Genomic DNA, 13,382 nt, shown 5'->3' with positions numbered 1-13,382 from the left:
GAAGAAATTCAGAGGTCATCTGGGTAGTTAATTTCATGAGGAGGAAAGTACATAATTTGTTCTTTCTTATCTTTTTATTTTTAATTTTTTGCCAGTGCATCAGAAGCCTGTGACTTCCTTGCACTATTTGACTAATTCTAATGTCTAATCTGGCAGCAGCAATACTAGTGGCAAGAGGAGGATACACCCACACTTACCTAGGTTGCCGTGTGTGTGTGCGCGCGCGCGCGCGCATGTATGTGCAGACACACAGGGTGTTTCAATTAAAAGGCACCAGGGTCTGCCATGCCCCGTTTAGGTTATTTGTCATCAGGGCCTAAAAGTTTGTTTCCTAAATTAAAAATAGTGCTTCATCAGCTGCTTTTTTCTCTGTGGAAAAGTTGTTACCCATCTTTAGTTTAGTCTAAAAATGTCATTGCTGCACCTCTAAATCAAACATACATCAATTTTATTTATAAAAAAAAAAAAAAAAAAAAAATTGAAACACAACACGACAGATTTGATTTTTGCTCTTTTGATATATGTACTTTTGGCAGTTTGTTTCATGTCTGTGAATGCTACACCCATTGCATTATTATTATTATTTTTTTTTTCCTTCTTCAGATAAAATAGTTTACACTCTCTTTCAGAACTATACTGATGATGTTTTTAGACAAAAACAAGGATGGGGATCGACTTTCCCATTAGAAAAAAAGCAGCTGATCAGGAAAAAATTTAATTTACAATCATAAAACTTAAAATGGTTATACTCATTCAAATTTTAGCATCAAATTCAAAAATGTCAGCTCATATATGACAAAATAAAAATGGTTGCTCCATATGACAAATTGCTTAAACATAAAAATAAGTGAGAGCAGATCAGCCCGGAATAACTCACTTGGAGGCCACCACTTAAGATCACAAATCAGTCTAGAACGAAGGTGTTAGTAGATATCAATATGAATCCAACCCAGACCTCTCCAATGTCTGTGCATGCTACACCCATTGCATTATTATTATTATTTTTTTTTCCTTCTTCAGATAAAATAGTTTACACTCTCTTTCAGAACTATACAAATGGCATGCCAACTAGGCTGCCACAGGGGACTTTGATAACCTGCTTATTAGTTGCAAAACATATTTATAGATGATTTTATTCTGACTTGATGCATTATGGCCTAAATTGCCAGTGCATTATTAAACACTAAATAGCCAACTAGCCATTGTTATAAGCAAGTTATATCAGTATTATACCGATTTTTGGAATTATGCTTTTTTTTGGAGTTGTTCTTCTTTAACTTGTATTTTCATGAGAAAACTTATTTAATTAAGAGTGTGGTCTGAAGAACTTGTCATGAATTAATGAAACGTAATGGTAATATTTCCTTCTGCATATCTTTTGTCAGACTTGGATGAATGTACAGAACAGCTTCATCGATGTGCACCTTTAGGAACCTGTATAAATACCCCAGGAAGTTTCAAGTGTCTGTGTTCTCGAGGTTATACTACTGATTCAACTGGAACAGCATGCATTGGTAAGGTGTATAATCTCATATCATTTATATTAAATTTTTTTTTACACCCACACAGAAAAGCAAATGAATGTGCAAGGATATAAAAAAAGAACTATGTTAGTTTTATTTTCTGATACCACTTGTATTACTGATCTTGGTAACCCGCCTCCTACCAAACCCAGTATGTACTTTGCTCAGTGCCTCCTGCTGTCTTCCAGCAGAAGTACTTTAGAAGAATTTTGAATAATCTTGATTCTAAGAAAGCTCCAGTTCCTGATAGCATTTCTCCACTTGTTCTCAAAGCCTGTTCTTGTTCCTGTTCTCTGTTACCTTTTTACACTATCTTATTCCACTAGCATTTTTTGTTCTACTTGGAAAATTGCTCATATCTAGCTAATTCCTGAAAAGGGTTAGAAATTCTTCCTGTCAAGTTATCGTCCCATTGAACTTACTTCTACTCTTTCCTAAGCAGTGGAGAAATCCATCAATCACCACCTGTTAAACTCTCACAATCTTCCACTTAATCAAGGATTCCCAACAGGGATTCTGTCAGCATCGATCCACTAGTCATATTGACTAAAATTGGCTCATGTTACTAATCATCGACAAATTCAGTGCAAAAGTTTGGGGAAACTCAACAGTTGCTCTTTACATTTCCAAGGCTTTTGATCATGTTTGGCATAAAGGTCTTCTAAACAAGTCTGATTTTATGAATTGATAGGTGTTTTTTTTTTTTTTTTTTTTTAATATGGTATCCAGTTTTCACTCTGACCATTCATGACTGGGTGGATTATGACATAAAATCAGACCATTCATGACTGGGTGATTTATGACATAAAATCAGACATAAAATGACTGATTTTATGAATTGATAGGTGGTTTTTTTTTTTCAAAAAATGTTATTGAGCCACCTCTGTCTTCTCCACTAATGCCGGCATTTCCCAAGGCTCAGTTCTTTCTCCCACTCTTCTTCTCTTACAGGGGTGAACAAAATAATGGAAACACCTGATATGAAAGTAGTAGGTTTTGTAATGGCTGTACAATGTATTTATGAACATGCAGTGATGATTATTTATTTTTATTTTTTATTTTTTTTTTGTTTCTTGCATGTAGTGCTGTGAAGGAAAGACAATAAAAGCTAATGTCTATTTAGAGGTGATATTAGAAGATACACAAACAAAATGACCAACTTGTCTGAATTCCAATCAGGTCAGATTGTTGGTGTACATTTAGCAGGAGCATCAGTGACTAAAACTGCTGGTTTGTTTAATGTATCCAGAGCAACTGTAATGAAAGTGATGTCTGCATTCAGCAAGTTGGAAAAACAAAGTATGACGGGATGAATTGTGTCAGAAAATTGAAGCTGATTGAAAGAGCTGCCAAATACTTAAAAGGATTGTAACCCAAAAACATAAAACTGCTGCCTCAGAAATAACTACAGAACTTGTAAGTCTCAGCAGTCCAGTTTCTAGCAAAATGTATAGCAAGAACTTGATAAAGCTGAAATTTATGGCAGAGCCACTGTTGCTAAGCCACTCATTACTGATAGTAATGCTAGAAAGAAGGTTCAGTAATGTAAAGAGCACAAAAACTGGAACTTGATGATTGAAAACAGTCATATTTTCAGACGAATTATCATTCACACTTTTTTCAACATCAGGGTGAGTTTAGGTTTGGCAAATGCCAAAGGGAGTGCATCATTCTGACTGTCTTATGCCAACCAACAAACATGGAGGAGGATCAACAATGGTTTGGCAGCAATATCTTAGTATTCTTTAGGTTGTATCATCATCCTGAATAGGTAAATTACTCCACTGATATTCTGAATGACCAGGTTCATCCCTTGGTGCTGACATTGTTTCCCACATATGATGCAATGTTTCAAGATGATAATGATGCTCCAATACACACAACTAGATGTGTCCAATCTTGGTTTGAGGAGCATGAAACTGAGGCAGACATCTCCCATGGCCTGAATAATCACCAGACTTAAATGTTATTGAGCCACTGTGGGCATATTTGAAGAGGAGAGTGAGAAGCAGATTTCACTAAAGGAGCTTGACACATTCCTCCATGAAGAATGGTCCAATATTCCTCTTAAGCTAGTTCAAGATATATGTGAATCTATTCCACATAGAATACAATTTGTTTTAAAAGCAAAGAATGCCCAAAACCATATTATTGCATACCTGTAACTCTTATTACAGGTGTTTCCATTATTTTGGAATCCCCATGTATATTAATGGCCTTCTTCCACTCAGTGATGGAAATCTTATCTGTAGTTTACTAATGGTAGCACATTACATTCCACCTTTCAGTTTGAAACCTTGCCCTGCTCAGACAGCTTTAACTTAATAATTCCATCACCAATTCCTTAAATGCTGATCTCAAGGTAACTCTCCAATGGGGTGAAGAAAAGACTTAATTAAGTTCAATCCTTTTAAAACTCAGTCTTGTATTATTTATCACAAAAAGAGTCTACTGTACCTATGCTCATCATCTTTAATAACACTCAGATTTTAAAAAAAATCACATGTCTCTATTTAGGGATTACCCCAACTTCTAATTTCTTCTCTGTACATCAAAATATTGCTTCCTCTGTATCAAAAAGGTGGGTTTATTTTTTGCACTCAGAATTACCTTTCTTTCATTATAAAGACAGTTAATCTTAATTAATTTGTTCTAGAAAAAAAAAATATAATTTTTTTCCCTCCACAGGCCTAGAAGTTATGTTTATAAAAAATTCTGTAAAAAAGTTCATCTGTTCCATCTATCATTCTTCCAACTTCACTAATTAGTTGGAACTCTTCGACTTTCTCTGTTTGAAACTTGACTTTCTCTAGTCCAACTTTTCTGTTTTGTTTGTTATTTGGTTTTTAGGAGCATTAGCAACTAAGGCCATATTGCTCCGGGGATATGTGGTGGTCATTCCCTGACCTTTCGGCATCCTCCGTATTTGGTGGTCACGGGCTCGTACCCCCGTCTAATCAAGAAGCGTGTGCTATGCACTGCTGCTCCTGCGTACCTGGCTACAGAGGCACCCCAACTTTTCTAACAGCGAGGTAATTTTCCATGGTGATTTTAATGTTCACAGCATTGAGCCTGCTCAAACCTTGAATGGTTTGAGCAGGCTCAGTGCTGATGAGATTCTTCCTCTTGCTCAGATTACAAACCTGAGAGGGCATAAACTCAAATTGAGGAAAGACAGTTGTATAAAAGATGTGTGGAAATTTGCCTTTATCCAGTGGGTAGTTGATTGCTGAAACAAACTTCCATCTGTCATTGTGGAAGTTGATAGCTTAAATAAATTCAAGGAAGAAGGGGACAAACTTTTGGAGCAAATGGATGGGTGAAATGGGAAGGGTGGTTTTTTTTTTTTTGGCTGATGCTGTATAAGCTTGCTTTCTTGCATCATATGCCTCTGCTAATGCTAACTCCAGCTGGCTTCCATTTTCTAGTATCATGGACCCAGCTGGTCGAGATGCTGAGGCTTTTGCCATTACTAATGACCTCACACCGGTTGTTCATTTACCTATCAGAATACCAGACAATCCTTACAGAATACCATACTTTTGATCTTTTTCTCATAAATGACCCTTCCAAGTATACAGTTGAGGTGAGTGGTCCTCTAAGCAACTCAGATCACAACTTGGTGATGGTCTCTATTCCAAAAGTGCCTTTCTCTGATCGTCATTTTCAGCCTCATGTTGTTTGGCATATTAGATTGCAAAATGGGATGATCTGGAAAATATATATTCTTCTTTTCCTTAGTTGGAATACTGTTTTCAAAATTTTGATGTCAATTTTTACTCAGATTGTATCCATGTAATTATTCTTGTAGGAATGAAATAATGTATTTTACACTCCACCTTATTTAAACCACCTTATTTCCAGTAATAGTGCCAAAGCTGTTCAAGATAAGAATGTTACATATTGTAATGGGTTTTCATCCAAATTTCCACATTCATTTTATATTTACACCAAAGCATGCAACAATTGTAAAGTAGTTATTAATCTGTCCAAACTAGATTTAAAACAGACTAAGAGTAGAAAACTTGCTTCTTGTCCAAATGGTAGTAGCATTCTGGGCTTGCCAAAGCTGTTGGTTGCAACTTTTGCCCATCTCTATTTCCACCTCTGTGAAAACCAGAGATCCTGCTGCCATGTCAGCCAGAGATAAAGCTGACCTACTAGCATCCTACTTTTCTTCTAACTCATATATTGATGATTTTAGTAAATCACCTTCTGCCATTCCCAGTACATTCCATTCAGTGCCTCCTGTGGTCTTCTGTCAAAAGGATGACAAAAAAAAAAAATTTTGAACAGTTTTGGTGCCAAGAAAGTACCAGGTTTCTAATGACATTTCTCCTCTTGTTCTCAAAACCTCTACTCTTGAGCTTACTCCTGTTCTGTGTCCCCTTTTTTCACTTTCTTATTCCAATGGTTCTGCTTGGAAATTTGCTCATATTCAGCCAGTTAAAAGAGTAACAAATTCCTCCCATCCAAAAGACTTACTTCTACCTTTCTAAAATAAAATCTATTAGCCACTAATTCTTAAAGTATATAGAAACCTTCCATCTGATCAATGATTGCCCATATGGATTCCATCAGTGTCTATCCACTGGTGATGTACTTGGCTTATATTACCCATCTGTGGACAAATTCAATGAAAAAGTTTGGTGAAATTCAAGCAGTTGGTTTTGACATCTCAAAAGCTTTTGATGGTGTTTGGCATAAAGGTCTTCTAAGCTTCTGTCTTAAGGTTTGCCAACTGTTTTTTTGTAAATTGAATGTCCAGTTTTCTCTCTGATCACTCACTTCAGTGATTGTAGACAGCTCTCTGTCTTCTAACTGCTCCAGTAATGCAGGTGTTCCCTAAGGTTCAGTAATGACCTTCTTTCCATTGATTAGAAATCCTATCCATAGTTTTGCTGATGTAACCTGTTTCATTCCACCTTCCAGTTTAAGAAACCTTGCCCTGTGCAAACATCTTCAACTCCTCAAATATCCACTCCCAATTGTTTAAATGCTGATCTCTATGTAATTTTCCAGTGGGGCAAAAATAACTTAGTTGATTTAAATCCTTCCAAAACTCATTCCTATATCTTTTAAAAAGAATTCTTCTGCTCCTATGCTTATCTATGGTGATACTTATATTTCTAGACAAGAACACATATCTCTATTAGGGATTACCCTGACTTCTAATCTCCCTTGGCATAAGCACATTACAAATATTGCTTCCTCCATATCTAAAAAACTGGGTTTTCTGTTTTGCTCTCAGCGTTACTTTCCTTGCAAACAGCTGTTCATTCTGTACAATTGTAAATCCACCCTGGCATGGAATATTGTTCCCACATTTGGGAAGGTGCCCTGAAAACCTTTCTCACACTTCTAGATTCCATTCAAAAGAGGGCAGTTAGGTTAACTAATGACCCATCTCTAACATAGCTCTTTCTTCCAAGCCAATCCCAACTCATGCTACAACTCAGCATCCTTTTACTGCCCAACTTCAAACTCACAGAACCAACTTTTCTTCTTCCTCATTTATTCTTTCAACTTTTGTTTTCTGGAACAACCTCTCTTCATACGTATTTTCTGAAAATTACAATATACAGAAATTCAAGTCTAATGTCAAAAAGTGTCTTTTTTTCATCTTAACTTTCAACCCATGCATGGTACTAAATACTATGGGTTCTAATATCTCTCTTTCTTGGGGTTTTTATAAAAAAATTTGTTTTGGAATACTTTAATAAAATCATTAAGAGGCATTTTTCTCAAGTTTATATTGCAAAAAAGCTGAAGGTAAGCAGTTTCATTGCTAAGTCTTCTTAAAGCAGCATGTTTCATATGACACTGGAAAAATTAAACCAATTAATTTCACAGGTGGCCTTCCTAAAGAATTGGAGCTGTATTTAATGCCAATGCTGTCTAAAACTATAGCCATGGGAGGAAATCTTTTTAAGAAACCTTTTTATTTGCAGCAAGCTTTCATAGTTATCTGAAAAAAATATAAAGAAGTTTCATGATCTATACATACAGTGGGCCCCAACATCCGATGGTAATTTGTTCCACAAAAATTGTATGTTAAAAATATTGTAAGTTGAAACCAATAATACATTGATTTCCTATAATTCAATCTAAACTCTTGGCAGGCAACCCAATAAAACATAAAATAGGTATTTTTTACATATTATACTTGAATTTTACAATAAAAATGAGTATTTTATAAAGATTATTTAATAAATAGTTATAAAACATCTTAAAATAAAAAAACCAACAATAAATTAGCATTTACCTTAGCCTTGAAGTGCAGGGCTGATGAAATCAATGGTGATGTGGTGGGATTAGATTAGACGTCAGGTGTCTTTTCAGTCTTTGGGCTTTTGCTGCTACTGGCAAAGAAACTGTCCAAAGTGGACTGTTTTTGACGACTTTTTTTGTAGCTTTCTGAAGTAAGAAATAACTTTGTCTTCCATTTTGTACATCATGAGTTCGGTGTTTTCAATTTTGGGGTGTTTTTTATCACTTTTCTTAAATGCTCCCAACAAGAAATGACCGTCTTCAGCTGACACTTTTTGGGTGTCCTCTTCTTCCTCTCCAGTGCCACTTTTCATAATTTTCTCCAACTCTTGTAGCTTCTCTGTCATTAGTTCATGCCCATGAGTGTCAATTAGGTCCTCCACATCCTCTTCGTCAACCTCCAGACCTATTGATTTACCAAGAGTAACAATATCATTTGTCAAAGCACCATCATCTTCAAATCAGTCAAAGTTATGGATGATTAAAGGCCGGATGTTTTTCGAGGCTGAATTTAAGCATCTGGTGGAATCATCATTCCAAGAACTTATGATTAGCCTCATACAGTCTAGGGCCGACCGGGCTAGCCGGGTGGGTAAAGTGCCTGCCTAGCAACCCAAAGTTCGCGGGTTCAAATCCCACCTCGGGCTTGGATCAAAGTACTGCAAAAACCTTGGGAGGCGCATTATGGCCACAGAAGCCGTTGCGCCAACAACTACCAAAAAAAAAACCACAGTCTAGGATGTTGAACTTTAACCTCCAAAAATCTTTGAGGTGACAGCATTTTCAATAGAAAATGCTGTCACCCTCAAAGCAACCTCACCCTCAAGTCATTGCAAAGCAACTTGTGAACATTTTCTTGGTATAGATTATCTTGAAGTTTACAATCACTTGCTGGTCCATTGGTTGAAGAATTGGCTGGTCCATTGTTGCGAGCTTTGGTGTAGGCAGAAAATGAATTTGAAGATTTGGAAACAAGCCAATTACAATATACAACGTTCTTCTCTTGAACAGCCTTAGCACATTTATTGGAAAACCAAGGTTTAGATAAACGACGAGATTTTAAGGTGGAGTGTGGAATAAAGGATTCCATTCCTAGAAGAATAATTTCACTGACATGATCTGAGCAAACGTTGACATCAAAAGTTTTGAAACAGTAATCCGATCAAAGAAAAGAAGAAAAGAAATCTCGCAGGTTATCACATTTTGCATTCTGTCATGCCAAACAATACAAGATTGGGAATAGCCATGAGATAAAAGCTTTATTGGAAAAGAGACAATCACCAAGTTGTGATCTGAGGTGCCTAAAGGACCACTTACTTCGACCGTGTACTTAGAAGGGTTGTTTGTGAGAAAAAGATCAAGCGTTGGCTGCCTGGTTAGGATTGTCTGGTATTTTTGTAGGTAAATGAACAATCTGTGCAAGGTCATTAGTAATTGCAAAAGCCTCAGCATCTCGACCAACTGTGTCAGTGTGACCAGAAAACGGAAGCCAACTAGGGTTGTGAACATTACAATCACCAAGGAAAATTACCTCACTGTTAGGAAAGTTGGACTCGAGAAAGTGAAGTTGCAAAGAGAGGAAGTCAAAGAGCTCCAAGTCATTAGTGGAGTTGGAGAATGCTAGAGACAACAGATGAATTTGACATAATGAGGTAGAGAGATCTTAAGCCAGAGAAGATTGGAACGAGGATATTCCAAATTACCAAGTCTCTGACAGGGAATATCGGAACGGTCATATGCACAAGTACCACCTTTGAGTCGAATGGAATCATACATCGCATAATTTGGGCAACTGAGATGAGCAGTGGTCGAATCAACCGATAACTGAGATTTTGTCAGAAAAAGTACATGGGGTTTGGCAGACTGGAAGTGCAAATGGACATTGTTGAGATTAGAATTGAGCCCATGTATATTTGTGAAATGAACTAGGAAGTTTTTGGGAGGTTTAGATCTTTTTGCAGATAATCTTGCTCCATTAGTTTGACAATTCATGGTGTATTCGATAGTAAGAAAAGGTGGGTGGGACATGCTGTATGAAGTAATGAAATTTTTGGATATGGCGTACTTGTGGTAAGAATATACCCAGATCGTTGACATAATGTGGCCTTGACAATGCTCCCCCGCATACACACTACTTGGACTCCCTCCAGTCACTACCTGGCACAGTAGAGGTAGCAAGATTATACACTAGCTGATCTGGAAGCCTCCTAAATAGTTACCAATAGGTTCGGTCCGGTGTACTAACTAGCGGCTAGCCTGTGAATACCATTTTAGAGCTGTACCCTCGAAATGTAAGGAAGATTGGATCTCGCCATTATGTTCATCATAACCTCAAAAGTCATCAGTCATATTGCAGGATGGAAGAGATAGGGAAGGGTTGACCAGAACTTAGCTCCAGAGACTAAACATGGGTTCCACCACTTCAAGCCTCCAATAAGCAAAGTGGTGGTATTTCACCAGTTGATGAGAGTCATCTACCACCTGGTTTTGCCTGGTAACACAGAGGGATGGCATTCCTCCGTGTGGTGTGGGCCCCACACCTCATCCTCTGCTTACGTTGGTTCACACCTGGGTAGTCACCCACAGTGTGCATGAGCATGGAGGTTATACCAGTATTATTAACAGTCCCACCATCATAAAGGTGCAAGCAGAGGATTTGGCTGTCACAGACTGTCTGGACTTCGCTGAAATTGGGTCCATTTGACTTGAATGTCATCCGAATGTATTACACATGAGGGAGGGTTATTGGTTTCTTTAAAAAAAAAACAAATGTGGGTATGAAGTGGAGTATTTCTTTGTATAATAATGTAAAGGGGACCAAAGCTGTTTGTATGATAAATTAATATGCAAAGTGAGTTCAAAAGTTAGAAAATTGCATCACATAATGTGATTGATACTTGAGGAATCTTTAATCTTTTCACTACTTATTTATTTATTTTTTAAAATTGAAGTTGTGTTAAGAATTTAATCTGTAATAAGTTTTTATAGCCGTTTCCATCAACTGTTATTTGATAATAATTCAGATATGGATGAATGCAGTGATGATACACGTTGCTCACATGGATGTGAAAATTTAGCTGGAGGATATAGGTGTGGCTGTCCTGATGGATTTTTACAACATTACTATTGGAATCAGTGTGTTGGTAAGTTAAAGGTTCATTTCATTTAAAATCAAATTCAAATTTTAAGCTGTTTTTAATTTACTTTATTGGACTTATGTGCAAGGAGACATAAATAGTGCTCCTTTCTTGATGTATTGGTATAATATGGATCTTTAACTTTATAGTTGAAGTATAAGTGTTATAGATGAATACAATTGATATTATGCTTGAAATAATATCAAGTGTATCTTCAGTTGTATCAATAATTTCTTGAAACAATTGAGAATGATATCATTAGTATTTTATTTTATTTTACGCCTTCTCTAAAATTTTCTCTAAAAGGGTCTTTTTTTTGCATATCTTTAGTAAATAAAGCATTATATTCACATAAATAACAGTTGATTATTTTTCTTTACCTGGCTATATTGTACTACAAATGGTATCTTCATATCATCCGCATATAATTAGTCTGTGTATATGTGCTAGCTTGGGGGGATACACGGACTAATAGATTAACAGTAGCCGCTGGCAGAGGTGAAAGTGATTCTTGCACTGCTTCTATTGAAATGCAATTGAGCAGCAATCTGGAAAGCAAGGCAACAAGGATTTCCAGGACTGCTGGGAGTCACAGTGGAAGAAGTAAATACATGGGCTGTGTTAGGGTAACTAAGAGTAGAAACAGGTGCATGTATACTTACATGTACACCAATGTTAGGAGTATAGTTAATCAATTCGATGAGCTTGAATGCCAGTCAAGACAGCAAAGGCAGATATTGTTGGGATATCAGAGACGTGGTGTGACACAGACATAAGCAGTGCAGAATTGGAATTTGGGGAGTACAATGTGGAGAGAAAGGATAGACGGGACTGGAAGGAAGGAGGGGTTATGCTGTTAGTTAAGAAACACAAAATCTAAGGAACAGTGCAATGTTGAGTCTGTTTGGTGTGACATAAGCACTGGGAAAGGAAAAATGAGAGTAGGTGTGTGTTTTAGGCCTAATGAATCTAATGAGTATAATGAGCAATTCTGCAGAGAAATAGCGTGGGCCAGTAAATCAGAGTGTCTTATAATGGGGGATTTTAATTTCTCAGAGATTGACGGGAATTTGTGGGCTGGTCACTTGCACACTAGCAAGGCTTTTGTGGATTTATTGGATGATTGTTTTCTACAGCAGCATGTTTGAGAGGCAACTAGAGGGAGTACTACTCTTGATCTGATTATCAGTAGTGATTCTTCATGCATTAAGAATCTGCAGATAAAGGAACCACTAGGTGGCAGTGATTACAGTGTGCTGAAGTGGGATTTACTCAAAGAGGTAACTACCATCAGGGGTAAAGGGAAGGGTTTTTGCTTTCATAAAGGCGACTACAATGGTCTGAGTCAGTATTTAAATTCTATACAGTGGGACCAACTGATGATGTTACCAACAGCAAATTCAAAATGGGAAGCATTCAAAGAACTTATCTTGGAAGCTACTAGGCTTTACATACCAACTAAGAAATATTGTTCAAGGTTTAGGCCTAAGTGGATGTCAGATGAACTAATGAGACATATGGCAGAAAAGAAAAATGCATGGGATACATATAAAATAACAGGTGACAGAAGCCTATGATAGATATAAACTGGTCTGTAATCAAGTCACTAAGGAGGTTAGGCAGATTACGAGAAATCTTTGGCAAAGGATGCAAAGAGTTCTTTGCTTATGTAAACTCTAGAAGGAAGGGGATGAATCAGATTGGTCCACTTGATATCGATGGTTCAACTGTTGATGATCCTGCTCAGGTAGCTAACAAACTAAATGAATATTTTGCATCTACATTCACACGTGAGCAGTTATTCAGGGAGGGGAATGCCAGAGGTGTATTCAACTCTGGCAGTAATCTAGAGAATCTTGTAATAACTGAGAGTAAAGTGGAGGTGAAATTGTTGAAGATAAACATAAGAAAGGCACCTGGGGTGGATGGAATCTATCCAGTTATATTAAAGGAGGCGGCAAAGTAAGTAAGCAAACCCTTAGGCATAATTGTGAGAGCTTCCTTGGACTTAGGGGAGGTATCCATGGACTGGAGATGTGCAAATGTGACTCCAATCCACAAAGGAGGATCAAAGGGAGACACAGGTAATTATATACCTGTAAGTTTAGCTTCTGTTCCAGGGAAATTAATGGAGGCATTGGTTTAAGAAGCACTGCATGATCATCTAGACAAGACTTCAGTTATAGCTCGGACACGGCATGGTTTTGTTAAGGGGAAGTCTTGTGTGACCAATTTGATTGGATACTATGATGTATTCCCAAAGGAACTGGATGCAAAGAATAATTTTGATATTATATATATTTGGATCTTAGAAAGGCCTTTGATACTGTTGCACATGGAAGACTGCTGCACAAATTGGAGAAGTGTGGCATTGGAGGCAATTTGCTGCAATGGATAAAGGGATGGTTGAGTGGAAGAAGACAGAGAGTATTACCACTCTCTGTAATAAACT

At 37.1% G+C, this 13,382-nt stretch overlaps 1 protein-coding gene across 3 annotated transcripts in view; it reads left to right on the top strand.

Moving 5' to 3' along the window:
- Window positions 1-13,382, top strand: part of LOC150080668 (fibrillin-2-like) — a 1,460,049-nt gene that overhangs the window by 1,343,645 nt on the left and 103,022 nt on the right. For all 3 annotated transcript variants that reach the window (XM_090381969.1, XM_090381968.1, XM_090381967.1), the window contains exons 61-62: window positions 1,386-1,514; window positions 10,817-10,936. In XM_090381969.1, the coding sequence (XP_090238095.1) occupies window positions 1,386-1,514; window positions 10,817-10,936 (249 nt within the window). The remainder of the gene's footprint in view (window positions 1-1,385; window positions 1,515-10,816; window positions 10,937-13,382) is intronic.

Source organism: Mastigoproctus giganteus, chromosome 9 (assembly GCF_048544385.1).
Source record: "Mastigoproctus giganteus isolate SK-2022 chromosome 9, ASM4854438v1, whole genome shotgun sequence".
NCBI lineage: Eukaryota > Metazoa > Arthropoda > Arachnida > Uropygi > Thelyphonidae > Mastigoproctus > Mastigoproctus giganteus.
The sequence above is the reverse complement of the archived record's forward strand: the minus strand, read 5'-3'. Positions and strand labels throughout refer to the sequence as shown.